The sequence below is a fragment of the Neoarius graeffei genome, chromosome 25 (genome assembly GCF_027579695.1).
Source record: "Neoarius graeffei isolate fNeoGra1 chromosome 25, fNeoGra1.pri, whole genome shotgun sequence".
In the NCBI taxonomy this organism is placed as follows: domain Eukaryota; kingdom Metazoa; phylum Chordata; class Actinopteri; order Siluriformes; family Ariidae; genus Neoarius; species Neoarius graeffei.
Genome location: NC_083593.1, coordinates 57,641,792 through 57,661,721, shown reverse-complemented (window position 1 = coordinate 57,661,721; position 19,930 = coordinate 57,641,792). Strand labels below are relative to the sequence as shown.

The window sequence follows — 19,930 nt, the reverse complement described above, 5'->3', positions numbered from 1 at the left end:
TCGTTCCGGGATATCTGAGATCTCAGGTGGTTCAGTGGGGTCACGACTCTCACTTAGCTTGTCATCCCGGTGTCACGTGCACCATTCATCTGCTCTCCCAGCGGTTCTGGTGGCCCTCGCTGAGGAGAGATGTCCGTGACTTCGTGAGAGCATGCCCCACCTGCAATCAGCACAAGACCCCCAGCCGTCTACCAGCAGGGTTACTTCAACCCCTGCCGGTGCCCAAGCGACCCTGGTCCCACCTCTCACTGGATTTTGTCACTGGACTCCCCCCGTTTGATGGCAACACAGTCATCCTCACCACCGTGGAAAGATTCAGCAAGATGGCCCACTTTGTTCCATTGCCAAAACTGCCCTCTGCAAAGGAGACCGCACAAGTGGTCCTAGAGCAGGTGTTCCGGATCCACGGGCTTCCAAGGGACATTGTGTCTGACCGGGGCCCGCAGTTTGCATCTTCGTTCTGGAAGGAGTTCTGCCACCTTCTAGGGGCCGCTGCCAGTCTCACATCCGGCTTCCACCCTCAGTCTAATGGGCAGTCGGAGCGACTCAACCAGGAGCTGGAGAAGTCCCTTCGCTGCATGGCTTCACACAATCCTCGGTCATGGGCTCAACATCTCTTATGGGTGGAATATGCCCACAACTCCCTTCCAAGCTCCGCCACTAGCTTGTCCCCTTTCCACTGCGTGTATGGCTACCAACCACCGCTGTTTGCAAGTCAGGAAGGAGATGCATCCTGCCCGTCTGCCCTTGCATACATCCGTCCCTGTCGCCGAACCTGGGCCCAAGCTCGGACCACCCTCCTCAGATCCGTTGCCAGTTATGCTGCTGGGGCCAATTGACAGAGGATTCCAGCCCCTACATACCAGGTGGGCCAGAAGGTGTGGCTCTCGGCCCGGGACCTGCCACTCAGAGTGGAGTAACGCAAGTTGGCACCCTGATACGTTGGCCCATTTCTTGTACAGAAGGTAATCAGCCTGTCTGCAGTCCGGCTCCAACTGCCTAGGTCGATGAGGGTGCACCCGACGTTTCATGTCTCCAAACTGAAGCCGGTTCACGAAAGCACCCTGGTCCCAAATGCACCGCCGCTGCCTCCTCCTCGCCTCATTGAGGGGGGTCCAGTCTACACCGTTGAACGTCAGTCTCCGCAGTCACCCCGCTATCCCCCTCCCCACGGTCAGTCTCCATAGTCACCCCGCTGTCCCCTTCCCGACAGTCAGTCTCTGCAGTCACCCCGCTGTCCCCTTCCCCATGGTCAGTCACACCAACCACCCCGCTGACCCTCTCCCCACTGTCAGTCACACCAACCACCCCGCTGACCCCCTCCCCACAGTCAGTCTCCACAGTCACCCCGCTATCCCCCTCCCCACGGTCAGTCTCCGCAGTCACCCCGCTGTCCCCCTCCCCACGGTCAGTCTCCGCAGTCACCCCGCTGTCCCCCTCCCCACGGTCAGTCTCCGCAGTCACCCCGCTGTCCCCCTCCCCACGGTCAGTCTCCGCAGTCACCCCACTGTCCCCTTCCCCACGGTCAGTCTCCACAGTCACCCCGCTATCCCCCTCCCCACGGTCAGTCTCCGCAGTCACCCCGCTATCCCCCTCCCCACGGTCAGTCTCCACAGTCACCCCACTGTCCCCTTCCCCATAGTCAGTCTCCACAGTCACCCCGCTGTCCCCTTCCCCACGGTCAGTCTCCACAGTCACCCCACTCTCAGTCCCGTTCCTTCCCCTGTCCTCACTGACAGTCCCAGCGGCAGCAGGCGGCTCTGCTCCCCGCTGTCTATGAGGACAGGTGACCCGCTTGTGTCCCACATCCCCACACTCAAAACATTTCATGCTCCCCAAACTCGCATAAGCCATGTAAAACCCTTCCTCGTCTTTAACACGGAAGGAAACTTCCAGTGTTTGAGTTGGAGAGTCCAGAAACATCAACACTTGTCTCCATAGAGACCGAATGTGTTTGAGTTTATCGCTCTTACAGCCTAAACTCACCATCCAGAATCCGCTCACAAATTTCCCAAGCGCTTCAGTTCTTGCTCCAGCGCCTCGTTGGGAATAAACGGAGGGACTCCTGACATGGTGACCCGGACAGGGGGAAACTTGTATAAACTCATTGTTAATGTATATATTGCTCTCTGTGAACTGATTAACAAGCTCCTGATGTTTCATAAACACCACCACCGCTTTATTCACGCGGGAGGCGCACACGATGTTTCCATAACCCACCTGTGTTCCTACGTAGGTTGTGGTGCCGCCCTTACTCCATGCTTCAAGGACAGAGGCAGCATCCTGGAGGACGCCATCCCCGACAAACAGCCAACAAACAAACACACACACTAAACCACACTACCAATAACTACAAAATACTCAGAAATTAAATATCACAAGAAAAAACCAAGAGAAAAGTTTAGTTAGGAAAAATCGCAAGCTCTCAGCTAACGCTCACCACACCCTCCACCAGCAATCTCCCAGCATGCAGTGCAGCGAGAGAGAGAGAGAGAGACGTGCGCACACACACCGAACACAACATGCGCACACAAAGAGAATACAACACACCTGCACATCGAGAGAGAGAGAAACACAGAGAACTCACAACACACTCTGGCTGGTTAGAACAACACTCATTCTTTATTTTTCTGTGTTATCAGTAATCTCTAAAACTCACTACAGGTAAAAATCACAGTTCACGTAAAGTTTTTCAGGGTTTTTTTTTTTGATAAACTATAAACCTGTAAAAGTTCTCTCTTAAACTGGAGTAATAAATCTCATACAAACATCAAAACATTTCATTTCTATCATCTAAAGACTCGATTTTTGGAATTGTATTAACGATACAAATTTTGTGTGTATGAATGAAATGAAGCCTCTTTTGCATAAAGAAATGCATTTATTTTAAATAAGTGCCAATAAACGCCCCTGTAGTGTCTCACCTCACAGAGACTCCATTCCACACAAACACAAATCTCTCGACTGTATCAGGGATTAACTTTCACTTTAACAGCTGAAGAAGGTACAGGAGGAGGTTCTCCTGATCGAGCCTCGAGTTCAGTGTCTGGGTTCTGTAGAGAACGTCCCATCTGAGCTCCATCACACACACCACACTGAAAAACACACAACAGTGAGCAGGACCTCTGGGTCTCTCTATAATTATTAGAAAGTACGTAAGTGTTCTTCCAATAGGTAATGGTTCTTAACGTGCCCAAAAAAGGTTCCCTTAAAGTGGCAACTTTTTAAGTGTGTGTAGTTGGAACATTCACTAAATCTAATACTGCAATTAATTACTGAGTAAAAAAGGTTCTTTAAGGGCTATTTTTTATATAGTTAAGGGTTCTTAGCTTCTGAAGATCTCTTAAGGGTTCTAGTAGTAGTAATAATACCGGTAATAGGAAAAAGAAATTATTGCACTGACTGCTGGTTGGTTTTAAACACTTAATGTTCTAAGTAGAACCATATAAAAGGTTTTCATTCCAAAATAGCATCCTTTCAGAAAGTTAGAACCTTTGTTTATCCAAAAACAAACAAACAAACAAACAAACAAGCAAAAGCTTTCTAGGAACCTTGACATCAGCAACATCAACGTTCTCAGAGTAACTCATCTTTTTCACATTTTGGACCTGTGAGGAGGAACCGTGGTCTGTGTATCAGCGTGGACAGAACACCAACATTCTGACATGTACACGTTTTCCTGGAGAGATTAGGACTGCACTGTAGAGTGTGTGTGTGTGTGTGTATGTGTGTGTGTGTGTGTGTACTCACTCAGTGGCGTGTGAGGGGGCAGTTATCTAAGGAGAGAGGAGAACAGTGTAGTGATGTGACCATGACGTCTGTATAATCACTGTAAACAGGTATGTTACATTATACACGTGTGTGTGCGCGTGTGAGAGAGAGAGAACCTGCTGGTGGAGGAATTATAATGGACTCTTCAGGGAAGCCGTGCTGCATGGCATATTTTTTAAACTTCTCAATCACTTCTGGTCTCAGCTTCTGACTCCGACCTGAAACAGAAATGAGAGAAACGGAGTGTAAAGAGTGTGTAAACCTCCACTAACACACACGTACAAGTGTATAAACCCGTGGAGAGGTGTGTAGATACATAAACATGTTGGTGTGTGAAGAAATGTGTTGCATGACTTGTGTGTGTGTGTGTGTGTGTGTGTGTGTGTGATTCTACAGATCTGCATGGTAGTGCGTGAATGTGTTCTAGTGCATGGACGTGTGTGAGTCCATGAGCACGCGTGTTGGTGCATGAAGAAGTGTGTTAATGTATGAGTGTGTGGACGCATGTGCATTAGTGCATGTATTATTTCATGAAAATGTGTGTGAGTGCATGGATGTGTGTGTTAGCTTATAGCAGGGGTGTCAAACCTGATCCATAAAGGGCTGTGTGGCTGCAGGTTTTCATTCCAGCCATGCAGCAGCACCCTGATTTGGCTTATTCAATCAACTGACACACCCACCCTTTAATCAAGGGTGGGTGTGGCTGCAAGTATTTGACTGTGTGAAGACAGTTCAGTTGATTGAATGAGCCAAGTCAGGTGTGCTGCTGCATGGCTGGAATGAAAACCTGCAGCCACAAGGCCCTTTATGGATCAGGTTTGACACCCCTGGCTTATAGACTTGTTTTATTATATAGACACGTATGTATGTGGACATATCCACACACGTCTACATACTAAACCGTGTGTTAGTGTGTGTGATGATCACATGACTGACTGACTCACCGTACAGAGACACCTGAGAGAATTTCCTGTTAAACTTCCTGTGTTTATAAATCACAGCAAACTCGCTATAGTTGGTTTCCACCACAGTGATGTCCTTCACCAGGCCGTGTCCTGGGGGGAGACAGACAGACAGACAAAGACAACAAGAAAGAGAGAACACATGAGAGAGAGAGAGAGAGAGAGAGAGAGAGACACAATTCACACACAGCATCCCAGGCCGCTCCTGCTGCTGACTTTTATTTGTTTGTTTATTTATTTATAATTTATTTCTTTTGTTCTCTTGCATTTTTACTCTTCCAATATTTCCTTTTATCTTTTAAAAAGTGAGGTGTTTCTCACACTTTCCTTTTCATACTCATTCTTCTGTCTTGCTTAAATTATTTTTTTACTCTTTAAAAAAAATTTTTTTTATACTTTTCTCTTTGTTTCTTCCTTTTTCTTATTTTTTTATTTACCGCCTAAATATTTTACCTCCTCTTTCTTTTTTGGCTTTCTTTCTTTCCCATTCCCTCCCTTCCTTATTATACCTTTTTCATTTTTGTTCATTTTTCCCTTTTTAATTATTTATTGCTTTCTTCCAGGTCATGGTCTTTCCTACACATTTCCTAGTCTGTGATACAAGCACAGGGAAACTTGTCCTTACTCTTTGTACTAAAACGTGTATACACACACACACACACACACACACTGCAGATGTGGTCGACAGAATGTAAACACTGGAATGTGCTACATTGAGTCTGAGAGTTCTGGGGTGTGTTTACTTTTGAGCTATTTATATATTAAATGTTCATTTTGTTGATGTGTTTATTTTACTATAGGTTATTTACACAGTTCATATGACGTGTCTCGGTTCTTATTTTGGGTTCCAGGGGGGTAAATACTTAAATCTACTGTGTTCATACTCAGTCTTGTGGTTGGAGATGGAGACACTTTATTTCTGGCCTGATCAAATATTTTACATTCGAACCATTTACCCTTCTAACCGTAGTTAATACGGGAGAGACCCGCCCTCTCAGACCACATGGTGCACATCCTTTATACATCGTGTATGATACAAAAAGCCAACTGTTAAACTTGTGACAATTCAATACACTTTAATTCACTACTGATCCAATATGAATCAGTTCATCATCAATACAATTTGATGCTTTTCAGTGCACTACTGAGTCAAAACATTTTGATTCATCACAAATATGATTCAATTCACTTTAGTTCACTACTGATCCATTACAATTTAACTCAGTCCTGACGAGATCCAGTACGCTTCAGTTCATTAATGATTCAATTCACTTCAGTTCACTGCTGATCAACACAATTCAGTTCAGCACCTATTTGATCTGATTCGATTCAATTCAGTTCACTGCTGAGCCAAAGTGATTCACTTCACCACCTATATCATTTGATGTACTTTATTCACTACTGAATCAATAAAATTCAGTTAATCACTGAAACGATTCGCTGCATTTCATTGCACTACTGAGCCGGTTTAGGTTTTGCTTCATCGCAAATATGATCTGATGCAATTCAATACTTTGATTCACTACTGATCCAGTACCCTTCAGTTCACCCCATTATGTGGTTTGATTCAGTCACTGCTGATCCAAGATGATTTGGTTCAGCACTGATATGATTCAGTTTGATTCAATTCGGTATCCTTCAGATCCAATACAAGGCATTTCAGCTTCTATATGATCCAATGTGCTTTGTTCACTACTGATACGATATGGTTTGGTTCATCACTGATGTGATTCAGTACACTTCAATTCACTACTGCTCCGTTATGATTCAATTCAGCACTGACAAGAAACCATGCATTTCTTTAGACTCCTGATCCGATAAGTTTTGGTTTATTACAAATATGATTTGCTGCACTTTGTTTCACTAATGATCTGATTCAGTAGACTTTGATGCATTTCAGTGCACTACTGTCCTGATAAGTTGTGGTTCATCACAAATATGATTTGATACACTTCAGTTCACTACTGATCCATTATGATTCGATTCAGCATTGTCAAGATACTGTACGCTTTATTGCACTTCTGATCTGAAAAGTTTTGGTTCATCATGAATACGATTCGCTGCATTTCAGTTCACTACTGATCTGATATGATTCAGTTCCGCACCAATATAATTTGATTCACTTTAGTTCACTACTGATCCATTACAATTTAATTCAGTCCTGACAAGATCCCGTACACTTCAGTTTATTACTGATTCGATTCACATCAATTCACTGCTGATCAGCACGATTCAGTTCAGCACCTACTTGATTTGATTTGATTCGATTCAGTCCAGTTCACTGCTGAGCCAAAATGATTCACTTTATCACCTATATCATGTGATATACTTTGTTCAATACTGAACTAATACAATTCGGTTCATCACTGATACGATTCACTGCATTTTGGTTTGCTAATGATCTGATTCAGTAGACTTTGATGCATTTCAGTGCACTATTGATCTGATAAGTTGTGGTTCATCACAAATATGATTTGATACACTTCAGTTCACCACTGATCCGTTACGATTCGATTCAGCATTGTCGAGATACGATACACTTCATTGCAGCACTGATCTGAAAAGTTTTGATTCATCACGAATACGATTCGCTGCATTTCAGGTTACTACTGATCTGATATGATTCAGTTCAGCACCAATATAATTTGATACACTTTGATTCACTACTGATCCGAAGTGAACTGATTCAACACCAATATGATTCAGTACACTTCTTTCACTACTGATCCAATTTCAAACATTTCTTCACTGTTGTTATTTTGTCTAAGAATTCTTTCTCCAATTATTTTTTTTACATACAGAGTCTGAACTTCACTAAAAGTCTACTGACTCTGTGTTGTGTATCAGATGCAGCTGTTGGACTGATTTCTGTCTTGAATTATATTTATTTATTTTTACACATCTAGCAGCTTGTAAATTGCTAGTCGTGTGTGTGTGTGTGTGTGTGTGTGTGTGTGTGTGTGTGTGTGTGTGTGTGAGATGGGGCTCTGAAAGATCTCTGGGACTGCTGAAGATCAGTGAGGTACTAACGTGTGCTGAAGTACGTGAAGACGCCCGGTACAGACGTCTTCTCATATTTGTAGACTTTTTTCTGGCAGACGGAGGACCTGCACACAGAGACATGGACAGCGTTACACACTTCAACACAAACTTTACAACAGGAACTACTCGTTTATCACATGGGTTAGAGTGGTGATTGAAAGTTTGTGAACCCTTTAGAATTTTCTATATTTCTGCATAAATATGACCTAAAACATCATCAGATTTTCACACAAGTCCTAAAAGTAGATAAAGAGAACCCAGTTAAACAAATGAGACAAAAATATTATACTTGGTCATTTATTTATTGAGGAAAATGATCCAATATTACATATCTGTGAGTGGCAAAAGTATGTGACCCTTTGCTTTCAGTATCTGGTGTGACCCCCTTGTGCAGCAATAACTGCAAATAAATGTTTGCAGTAACTGTTGATCAGTCCTGCACACCGGCTTGGAGGAATTTTAGCCCGTTCCTCCGTACAGAACAGCTTCAACTCTGGGGTGTTGGTGGGTTTCCTCACATGAACTGCTCGCTTCAGGTCCTTCCACAACATTTCGATTGGATTAAGGTCAGGACTTTGACTTGGCCATTCCAAAACATTCACTTTATTCTTCTTTAACCATTCTTTGGTAGAACGACTTGTGTGCTTAGGGTCGTTGTCTTGCTGAATGACCCACCTTCTCTTGAGATTCAGTTCATGGACAGATGTCCTGACATTTTCCTTTAGAATTCGCTGGTATAATTCAGAATTCATTGTTCCATCAATGATGGCAAGCCATCCTGGCCCAGATGCAGCAAAACAGGCCCAAACCATGATACTACCACCACCATGTTTCACAGATGGGATAAGGGTCTTATGCTGGAATGCAGTGTTTTCCTTTCTCCAAACATAACGCTTCTCATTTAAACCAAAAAGTTCTATTTTGGTCTCATCTGTCCACAGAACATTTTTCCAATAGCCTTCTGGCTAGTCCACGTGATCTTTAGCAAACTGCAGACGAGCGGCAATGTTCTTTTTGGAGAGCAGTGGCTTTCTCCTTGCAACCCTGCCATGCACACCATTGTTGTTCAGTGTTCTCCTGATGGTGGACTCATGAACATTAACATTAGCCAATGTGAGAGAGGCCTTCAGTTGCTTAGAAGTTACCCTGGGGTCCTTTGTGAACTCGCTGACTATTACACGCCTTGCTCTTGGAGTGATCTTTGTTGGTCGACCACTCCTGGGGAGGGTAACAATGGTCTTGAATTTCCTCCATTTGTACACAATCTGTCTGACTGTGGATTGGTGGAGTCCAAACTCTTTAGAGATGGTTTTGTAACCTTTTCCAGCCTGATGAGCATCAACAACGCTTTTACTGAGGTCCTCAGAAATCTCCTTTGTTCGTGCCATGATACACTTCCACAAACATGTGTTGTGAAGATCAGACTTTGATAGATCCCTGTTCTTTAAATAAAACAGGGTGCCCACTCACACCTGATTGTCATCCCATTGATTGAAAACACCTGACTCTAATTTCACCTTCAAATTAACTGCTAATCCTAGAGGGTCACATACTTTTGCTACTCACAGATATGTAATATTGGATCATTTTCCTCAATAAATAAATGACCAAGTATAATATTTTTGTCTCATTTGTTTAACTGGGTTCTCTTTATCTACTTTTAGGACTTGTGTGAAAATCTGATGATGTTTTAGGTCCTACTGATGCAGAAATATAGAAAATTCTAAAGGGTTCACAAACTTTCAAGCATCACTGTACAAACACATTTCTTCATAGGAGCCAGATATTAGATGGGTAACATGTTCATATCCTGCATTTTCCCCTTTGAGTTTGTGTAAATTTCCTGATAAAATAAAACCGAGCACAGTACAATGTGTAGTGAAATGCTTTCTAACGCTGTCCGGTGATTTCAAGCCGAGTTTAGATAAAACAATTTACTTTCATAGAAAACAGGAAAGGAAACTATAAAAATTAGAAATATAAAAGAGACAGCAAAAAAATAAATGTATGAACTGTGTGTGATGAAGTGCAGATGTGTGCAGCTGTACACTTGTTGGCCACTTTATTAGGAACACCCATCCATCTGTTGTTTTCTGCATTTCTCCAATCAGCCGATCCCTCGATGCATCAAATCCCACAGATACAAATCAAGAGCTTCAGTTAATGTTCACAATGTTCAAACATCAGAATGGGAAAAATTGTGATCTCAATTTTTGTGTGACTTTCTTTCACTGTGGTATGGGTGTTGGTTTGATCCAGATGGACTGGTTTGAGTATTTCAGAAGCTGCTGATCTCCTGGGGTTTTCACACACAACAGTCTCTAGAGTTTACACAGAATGGTGCAGAAAACAACAAACACTGAGTGAGTGAGCGACAGTTCTGTGGGTGGAAACAAACACCCTGTTGATAAGAGAGGGTCAGAGGGAAATGGACAGATTGGTTTGAGCTTTTTTGCCAGGAAGGATATAGTAACTCATATAATCACTCTTTACAACTGTGGTGAGCAGCAAAGCATCTCAGCATGCAACAGCAGAAGAACACATTGAGTTCCACTCCTGCAGCCAAGAACAGGGATCTTAGAACCAACAACGAGTTCCTATTAAAGTGGCCGGGGAGTACAGCACTGTGCAACATGGAGCTGTGGCAGCTGCAGGTAAAATTGCTAACAATATAATATTTATGCATATGGAACACACTGTGCGTATTTGTGTACATGTATAAATGTATGTATTACTGAATTTTGTGGGTGGGGCTAAATGTAAATACTAACTGCCCGGCATTGATGATGAAAATGAGTGAGTTTTGTAAATGTGGTGAATTATTAGTTCAGTTTGGTCATGAAAATGTTTACACACAACTTCTTTAAAACTCTGACGGTGTTGGTGTGTTTCTGCTCCTCAGAGTTTTAATGTTTGCGTTGCATCTGGTGTTCTGGGATAATGACTGTCAAAAAAGAGGAAAAAATGTGCCGAGGTTGTGGTTCGGTCAGTAAACTGCAAACTAGCACAGAACAGAGCCACCTAAAATCAGACTCCGCCCACAAACACGTCTACGATACAGTGTTCATGCTGATGTGGTTCAACATCGAGACACATTTTGAGTGTTTTGTTGTTAAACTCACTTCATTTGCCACACGGTCATCAGGGCGTCGCCGTTCTCCTTGGGTTCCACCACGCCCGTACAGATCTTCAGCTTGTTTCTGTGCCGAGTGAAGCTGGGCGAGTTGTACGCCAGACCCACGCGGTACCACCGACCTGCGAACTGAACACACAGCGCACACAGAAAACCCGAGAACGTCACTTTCTTTCGCTTCAGGACTGAAGCTGAGCGATACGACCGTGTGAGATCAACATCGTGATAAATTGGATTAAAAATACACTTCACGTCTCATCTCATCTCATTATCTGTAGCCGCTTTATCCTGTTCTACAGGGTCGCAGGCGAGCTGGAGCCTATCCCAGCTGACTACGGGCGAAAGGCGGGGTTCACCCTGGACAAGTCGCCAGGTCATCACAGGGCTGACACATAGACACAGACAACCATTCACACTCACATTCACACCTACGCTCAATTTAGAGTCACCAGTTAACCTAACCTGCATGTCTTTGGACTGTGGGGGAAACCGGAGCACCCGGAGGAAACCCACACGGACAACATGCAAACTCCGCACAGAAAGGCCCTCGCCGGCCACGGGGCTCGAACCCGGACCTTCTTGCTGTGAGGGGACAGCGCTAACCACTACACCACCGTGCCGCCCCTACACTTCATGTGTTTTTATTAAAAGAAAAAAACTGTTACAGATTAGAGTGGGACGCTGTAGAGTATAAACTGTAGAGTTATTTTTATTTACATCAACAAAAATTATTTACTTAAAATTGAAAAGGAGACAAAAACCAAACTCAGTTTTTAATTCAACTGCAGCTCGAGTATTGTGTCAATGATCTTTTCTTTCTATTTTTCTTTTTCTCTTTATTTCTCTTTTCTTTACATTCTTGCCTTCTTTCTTTTTTCTTAAGTATCATCTGTAGAATTGTTTTTTTTTTCTTCTTTTAGTTCTGAAGTACATTTTTGTAGATGTAAATAAGTTTTACATATTGGATGTTTGAATATCGGATGTCAGGTTGGTGTGATATTTTTGTCATTCACTAGTATTTTTTTCTTTTGCATTATTTCTATTTTTTATTCAAGCTTCTTCCTTTTTCTCATCTGTCATTTCTTTTTCTTCCTTTCTTTCTCTCTCACTTGTTTTTCTTTATCTACTTCTCATCTTTTATTTCTTTTTTTCTTCCTTCCTTAATTTTTTCCATTAGACAGGAGAAATGAAGGCCGTCCTTTCCATCAGGTAAGATGTTTTTGTGGGCGGGGCTACGTATGAGCTCAGTTTGTGATGTCACTAAACAAACTGTTTCTTTGCGCCAGTTTTTTCTGATCAACAGTAAATCAGTGAGTTTGTTACCTGCTCGGTCACATGACTGAGTTTACAGATGATACAAGAACATTGGAGCTGTTCTAATTTGCATACTCATACATATTCATGCATTTCTGATATTTTAAGTGTGATGTTTTTTTTCTTTCATCAGTTTATTCCATAGATTTTAAAATGGTTTAGTGACATGATTTTAGAAATGCCTTAATCCCAAATTATAAATTTATCAGCAATTAATTTATTAATGTTGAGCTTATTAATAAACAGAGTGTAAATATAAATGAATTATTAATATTTATTTAAATCTGATCTTTTTACTGTTCAGTGGATGTTTGGTGAAGATGAATGAGAAGCAGACCTGACCGAAGAACCGAATCTCCACCCCACACACACACACACACACACGGAGAGGAGAACTTTCTCCTCCACAGAACTCCATCATGCTCCTCTCACCCTCTTCAGGTCGAAGTTCTTCTGTGGCTGGACATCAGCGTGGACCTCCATCAGGAACACGACGGTCAGGGTGATGCTCACCAGCGTGACCTTCATCATGGCTCTCCAGCAGGAAAAAAAAAACCAGACTGAACAAAAACAGCTGGAGCAAGCTGGTGCTGGAACACAGAGCTCCGCCCACTCAGGGAACCAGCCAATCAGAGATGGGGATGGGCTCAAACAAAGTCACTTTTCATGGGAAGATGAGTTAGTGTGGAAAAATAAGGCGAGCTGTGTGCTTACATACACGTGAGTGCAGAAGTTTGTGCACCCCAAGACAAAATGAAGAACTTTTTGTTTCTGCAAATTAAAGTTGAGTTTTTATTCCTTTATTATTACAAACAACAAAAACATTCAGTGATGAAACAAAACTTTTAAATGAAGACAAAGCTCTCATTTTCTCTTTGTTTCGTGATTTTCTGTTTTTAGGTCCTTTTCTTTCTTTTATAAAAAGTCTAAACATAAAAGAAATAAAACAAATGAAAAAGGAATAAAAATACAAATAAAGCAAAGCAAAATTATGGTTTTTCTATTTTTTTTAATTTTCTTTTCTAAAATGTTTTTTCTTTCTTCATGCCTTCTTTCTCGTTTATTTCTTTCGAGCTACCGCCAACCTTTGTTCTCCACACCTTTCCTTTCACATTCTTTTTCTTCCTTCCTTTATAACAAATGGCCACTATTTTTTTATATCCGTTTTATATCTAAACATGTTCCCTTTCTTTTTTCTCCTTTAGAACCTCGATCCTTTCATCCTCTAAACACCACCTCTTTTTCTGTCTCTCCTCTCAAACTGCCTCCATCCTTTTTATTTTATTTAAATTAAATATCCTCAGGTAGTTTCAGGATCCTCGGCCCTGAACATTTGTACTTCTTTTCAGTTTTTCCATTTCATTACATAACATCAAGGATGTCGAGGCAAAAAGCTTTTTTTTTACACAATTGACATTTGTGCAAAAAGCACATTTTACTCTTCTGACTGAAGGCAGAATCCTACAGCAGTGTGAAGCATTTTTAATTTGTTCTTACATTAATAATAATAGCAGTCTTTATTAAATATAATCCTTATCCACAGGACTGGATTTGGACCAAAAAGTAATTTTTAATAGTCATTTTTATTTGGGAAATAAAAACCCACCCAGAACATTCCAAAATTTTTTTTGTTTATTCTTGGATGCCATTTATTTTTTTTCTGAAAAGCACAATACAGGTATTATACAGCGAGTAAGACACGAGGACTTCAGTGTGACGTGCACACCTCACACACCTCCCCTACACACACACACAGAGCACTGTTTACTAACCAAGCCACAAACCCAAGACACTTTTCCCTTTTTCTGAAACTAACATGTTGTTCCTGAGTACTGAACAGAAAACCGAGAAACATTGAGACGGCGCTCAGGAGAACGACGACACTCTCAGAGCTGAAGAGTCACTTCAGATGAGGTTTCTGTGACCACAGTCCTGTTTCCTGGGTAGCTTTTTTACTTGTTTTTATTTTTCTTGGACCCCAAAATGAACATGTTTATGCTGACCGCCACCTTCCCTCAAAAAAAAAAAAAAAATCAGTTGGTAATCCTGCTTTGTCCTTTATCACTTTTTTTTTGGGGGGGGGGCTAAAAAGAAAAATACATATTACAGTAGCATTCACACAGCACGATGTAAAAGTCAAACATTTTAAAGAAAAGTGATATCAAGAAAATGAAAAAACAAACGAACTGAAGTGATAATGAAACGAAGCCGCGGTTCTGAGCGTCACAGCGGGTTTATACTGCGGGGCACTGAGTGTCCACACTGGGGCGGTGTTGTGTGAATAAAACAAGAATTTACAGAAATGAGAACAAGCACAAAAACGAAGCTTTCTGTGCTTCAGTGTAGGAAGAATAATAATAAACACGCAACACAGGAGGGAGTTTCTTTTATGAAGAGAAATGTTGTGCGATCGTTTATAAACCAATTTTTAGCGTTTGTATTCAGCAGCGTCAACCGTTCACATTCACTCATGTTTAAATCCACAATTCTACCAAACTACAGAATTGTAGGAGGTTACGTTTTGTTTATTTATTTAAACAGAGCGCGCTGTGTGTGTGTGTGAGAGAGAGAGATGTCTTTCCTGCGAGAATATAAAGGATTAAAATCAACTATTATGATGAAACACAGCTGGAACAAACGCTGTACTGGACCTTGGAAATCGGAATTACGTCATCTTTCGCCTTTGTGCATTCAAGTCAGAAAGTAGGAAAAAAAAGGCGCTTCCATGCATCAACGGTTAGCAACACGCTAGCTAGCTAACAATGATAAGTGCTGTATATTTTTCCTCCTGCGTGTTGATTGAGCTAAAGCTAATACGTGATGCTGTGAGCGGCCATTTTGATTTGCGCTTTTTAAAAAGGTGTTATCTGTTTGTCGTGATGTGAAACGTAGGAGATTTAAAATGCTAGCAAATGTGAAAGGTGTTACAGTTTACGCGTCCGCATCAGTCAGAGTTCACACACAGTCCACCACGCAAAACACACACGCAAACGTACTGACACACAAATCAGACTAGGTTTTAGCCAGGTGAGGACATGCACTGCCTCCTGCAGGCCACAAAGTGGAACTACAACCTGATTCCAATTCGTTATTCCTCCAGAACCGAGCTGTGATTGTTTCAGCACCGCACGCCAGCGGTGTGTTACATCTGGGCTGAACAGAAACACGCTGCTGAACACAAAGTCAAAAATCACCGACTGATCTTTGGATTTCATTTTTGTTCGGATGATTATTATGCCGCTTCTTCAAATTGCACATTGGATTTTGTTGTTAAAATATGAATCAGACACAAAGCTCAAACGCAGGTTTTGATGCCGTGACCCATTTCAAATCCAAGATTCAGTTTTACATCAGAGCACATCTGCAACATTTTCATTTCGGCCAATCAGCATTCAAAAAATGAGGCTCCACCCCTTATACCGTGAATCAGAATTAAAACATCTTTCCAACTGTGGTGTAAAAGTCACATGATGATGAGGCCTCAGCAAAGTCACATGATGATGCTCTGCTTTCATAGAACCCACCCACCCCTCTAACCCCTCCCCCCACTCGCACCAAGCACAAAAAAACAAAACAGGAAACACAAAGCCAGTCAATCAACAACAATTAAAATCATTGTTTTGAGAAATAAATAAGTGCAAAAAATTAGAAACACCACAGTTGAGACAGGAGTGCTCGTGATAAACCACTGACCCCCCCCCCCCCCCCTTTAAACTTTATACCCATCTTCAACCTTAATTTAGAAACTCCATTCAGTTCTGATCTTAAACTGTAGCGTGTTAAGCATTAGCATGACAGATCATCTTCCCTTTGGATTAAAGAGTGATTCATGCTACAGCAAGCTCTCCCTCTCCCTCTCTCTCTCTCTCTCTCATACACAAAAAATAAATGACCTGTGCAAGTCAAAATAGGAAGTCTAACCCTGCATTCACACTAGCGAACGACAAAACGACAGACAGTTGTTCCTTTTCAGTGGACCTCCATCACACACGATGTTTCAATCGGGAATGTTTCTCAGGTCCCCGCTGCTAAACTCCAAATGATTGTCCTGTTATCCGGTTGCGCATGTGGTGTGACGTTTTTTCAGTTCCCCACTCAACTTTACTTCCTACCTGCAATCAGTTCCCACAGAACTTCATCTCCTCGATCGTACTCACGCCCTCGTTAAACGTGTACAGAGACGGTAGGAAGAAAAACAAAGCTGGGGAGGAAGTCGCAGAGATCGCTGGTGTCTCTGCTGAGGGTACGAATGTAGCTAGCGTAGTTAGCTTGCTTTGCTAATCTAATCGGAGAATGTAGCTAGTACAAAGCAGAGCACATTTAAAAAAAACAACTGATCTGATTATACACACATTAATTTTAATGTAGCTAAACACTGGACAGGCCACACCCACAAGCAACATGACTGACGGCTAGTGTGAACGTAGGGTTATGCTTCAGTCATTAATCGTAAAATGTAAATTAGGAAGTAAACCTGGCAATAAATTCCCTTGGAGGAAAAAAATAGTATTGATGCATCTCTAGTAAATATTGTGATGTATTATTATGCATCTGATTATCGATACACACGTAGGAGTCGTGTTGGATTATTATTTTTTTCTGCCATCATGAGCCAGTAATTAAAGGAATATTTACGTCGAGGAAATGGATAAGAAGATACAGGAAAGGGAGTGAGATAGCGTGAGGTGGATTAGGACAGAGCCTGAGCTCAGGTTAAGGCACAGTGCTCCGTCTGTTCATCAGCCATGCTTCTGTGATTTAAAAAAATAATAAGTGTATTAAAGATAGGTGTATTAACCATTTCCCTTCTTGCATGAGGGGGCGTGGCTACGAGTGCCAGATCCTTCATGCAAAGCTGTGTAGAAATATCAGATGTAAAACCTGACCGTGCTGCCTGAACAATGCTACGGACATCTGCACGCGGATACGTTCAGTACACACACACACACCGCCCCCTACAGGTGTGGAAGAATGAATGAGCGGCCAGGCGCAGTAATCGTTCTCTCCTACGCTGTACACTGATGACGTACTGGATGTTTACAATACGATTAATGAATCGTTTTATAAATAGATGCTATTCTACAACTTAAATATTTTTGGTGCCAGTAAAGTTCCAAATAAATAGCATTTGCACACTGAGTCACTTTTATGGCTGTCTGTTGCTCTGCTGCGTGTGGATGGACACAGGACGTGTGAACCCGTGTCCATTTGGTCCCTTCACTGAGCAGAGAGGGTTTTTTTTTTTTTGTGATGCGTTCAAGATGCAACCTTATAAACAAGCAGCCGTTGTGCAGAACGGGCCGAGGAGGCATGTCCTCTCTCTCCTTATGCCATAAACTGTTAGAACGCTTATCAAAGTGTTTGTATCGATGTCTGTGTGTGTCATCCTGCCCACAGTAGGTCGAGGGTGGGGCACTTTGGGTGTCTGAACGGATGGATGAGTGAGGGAGTCGGAGCGCTCCTGCTGCCCCTCACTGTGGTTGCTGAGGTAACGAGGGGTGAGGCGTTGAAAGGTTCCTAGGAAGGGGTCTGATGAGGGAAGATTGACAAAGTGGGCGGAGTCAGACTCGGCAATGGTTTCTTTATAATTTTTGCTTCCCCGAGGTGATGCTCCGGTGGAGTTCAGCGTCCAGTTCCACGTAGCACCCTTTAGTGCAGTCCAGGAAGTAGAGCTTATCGGACACCACAGTCGGGTCGAAACCGTCACGGCGGAGCTCCGTCTTCTGGAACTTGAAGGTTCCTGTGAGAAGGAGAACCACGAGAGAAGTTGTTTAATACTTGGATCATTTAAACAGATACACACATGTGCAACAGAGTCCTTCTTAATAATCAAAGTAATGACAAACGATGGAAAAGAAGTACTGTTCCTGCGTTCAAAATGGCCGCCATGCTCCATCCCGCATTTATTATATCTACAATATGTGATTGTTTCTATAGTAACAGCTCATCCATAGGGACTCAAAAATCATGGACATGGTGCAGTTTTCTACAAGATGTTTATGAAGGAGTCTGCAGTGTTGGTGCTTTTGGTTGAGGAATCAAAATCAGGTCATGTGACTCACCTGTCTTGTTGACCTCAGGCAGGAAGCGTAGGAACACTGGGCGTGCGTAGGGGGGCAGCGCCTTCTCCAGCTCCCTGCTGAACTTCCCCAGGTCCGTGGTGTGGTCCGGGTCTGCGATGGCCGCCATGCCCGCTTTACCTTCTGCACCTGGTGAGAAACAACAGGAAGTTAGAGTCTGAGTCGAGAAACAGGAAAACAAACTGTGGGTGATTTTAACAGATCCAGTCAGGGAAGAGTGCGATCATGGACACTGGAGAGAGGAGGAAATAAAGGCAGCAGGAAGTCGTGGACTCTCTCTCCATACCTGGCACATCTACACCGTACACCACCACGTCTTTCATGTCCAGCAGGCGGCTCAGCGTTCCCTCCACCTCAGTAGTGGAGACGTTCTCACCCTTCCAGCGGAACGTGTCTCCCGTACGGTCTCTAAAGTACATGTAGCCGAACTCGTCCATCACCAGGACATCTCCTGCAGAACAGGAGAACTGCGTTATAAACTCGTTTTTCATAAATGGTCTACATACATCATCACTGCTCCTCAACGTTCCACTTGAAATGTTTCTTGGGTTCTCCAGGAACATTTAACCAATTTCAAACTGCTTCACACTCTCTGGGAACATTCTACACCCCTGGAGGAACGTTTGGGTTTTTTTTTTTGCCCCTCAAAGAACTGCTTATTCAACAGGAGCTCTTTATGCCTCTTAGGGAACACTTTACATCCCACAAGGAACTTCTAATGTCCCAAGAGGAACTCTCTGTCCCTCAAAGTACTCTAAATGCACCTTGGGAACTCTTTGTGCCTCAGAGGACTCTCTTTATGCTCATTCTGGAGTTTGGTTCCTGGTTTAAAAGAACCAGAAAGGTTTAAAGAACCAGGTTTGATTGACTTATAGTGGAGAAATGAACTAACTGTGTTCTGAGATTTAAACCAAACTATAAAATGTGTGAGGACACACAGAGAGAAGACTCAAGTTTGAGCATCACATAAGGCTTCGTCTGAGTATCATCACCACCACCACACACACAGCTCACCTCGACATGTGCATTATCAGAGCGTTTACCTGACAGGTAGGCCTGGTCTCCTTTCTTAAAGACGTTCTGTGCGATCTTTTTAGTGGTGGCGTTCTGGTTCACGTAGCCGTCGAAGCGTCTCAGGGGGTCGTTCTGGATGATTCTGCCCACCAGCTGACCCGGTTCACCTGGAAACAACACCAGCTGAGAACTTGACACCATTCTGACAGCACTTTTCCTTTAGACATTAGCGTGGTCACCAACGTGAATCCAGAACTAGCTGTACTCAGAGTACTCACACTACCTGTGCAAGTGGGAGGAGCTTCTTTGGAGACTAGTGATAAACAGCAATAATGAAGCACCAGGGTGCCAATACTTTAGTTATTAATGCATTTTGATGACAGTATGTAGTGGAAAGGTTTTGAAAACCCCTGTGAAAGTGTGTGTGTGTATACACACACTAACCTGGACCACACGGTATACACACTCCATCAGGTCCTCTGATGAGCTCCATGGTTTCCTCGTCCACTCTGACCAGACAGATGGGGTAGATGAAGGGCAGGATACGGCTGTTAAAGCCACACGCACCGGTCTACACACACACACACACACACACACGTTAATGATAAATAAAC

At 42.8% G+C, this 19,930-nt stretch overlaps 2 protein-coding genes and 1 long non-coding RNA gene across 4 annotated transcripts in view; 1 reads left to right on the top strand and 2 right to left on the bottom strand.

Moving 5' to 3' along the window:
- Positions 1-1,685: 1,685 nt before the first annotated feature.
- ptgdsa (prostaglandin D2 synthase a) lies at positions 1,686-12,794 on the bottom strand. The gene is made up of 7 exons (XM_060908968.1): positions 12,655-12,794; positions 10,898-11,037; positions 7,764-7,840; positions 4,716-4,826; positions 3,888-3,989; positions 3,751-3,776; positions 1,686-3,095 (listed from the first exon to the last, which is right to left on the bottom strand). Exons 1-6 carry the CDS (start codon positions 12,751-12,753, stop codon positions 3,751-3,753), a joined length of 555 nt encoding a protein of 184 aa, XP_060764951.1. The 5' UTR covers positions 12,754-12,794; the 3' UTR covers positions 1,686-3,095.
- LOC132873424 (uncharacterized) lies at positions 10,055-13,196 on the top strand. The gene is made up of 3 exons (XR_009651560.1): positions 10,055-10,429; positions 12,086-12,117; positions 12,527-13,196. It is a non-coding gene; the product is annotated as an uncharacterized LOC132873424 (long non-coding RNA).
- Positions 13,197-13,832: 636 nt separating this feature from the next.
- The window catches only part of slc27a4 (solute carrier family 27 member 4), a 34,317-nt gene continuing 28,219 nt past the window's right edge, over positions 13,833-19,930 (bottom strand). For both annotated transcript variants that reach the window (XM_060908966.1, XM_060908967.1), the window contains exons 9-13: positions 19,761-19,887; positions 19,346-19,483; positions 18,589-18,753; positions 18,285-18,431; positions 13,833-17,962 (exon numbers count right to left, since the gene is read on the bottom strand). In XM_060908966.1, the coding sequence (XP_060764949.1) occupies positions 17,805-17,962; positions 18,285-18,431; positions 18,589-18,753; positions 19,346-19,483; positions 19,761-19,887 (735 nt within the window). In that variant the 3' untranslated portion in view covers positions 13,833-17,804. The remainder of the gene's footprint in view (positions 17,963-18,284; positions 18,432-18,588; positions 18,754-19,345; positions 19,484-19,760; positions 19,888-19,930) is intronic.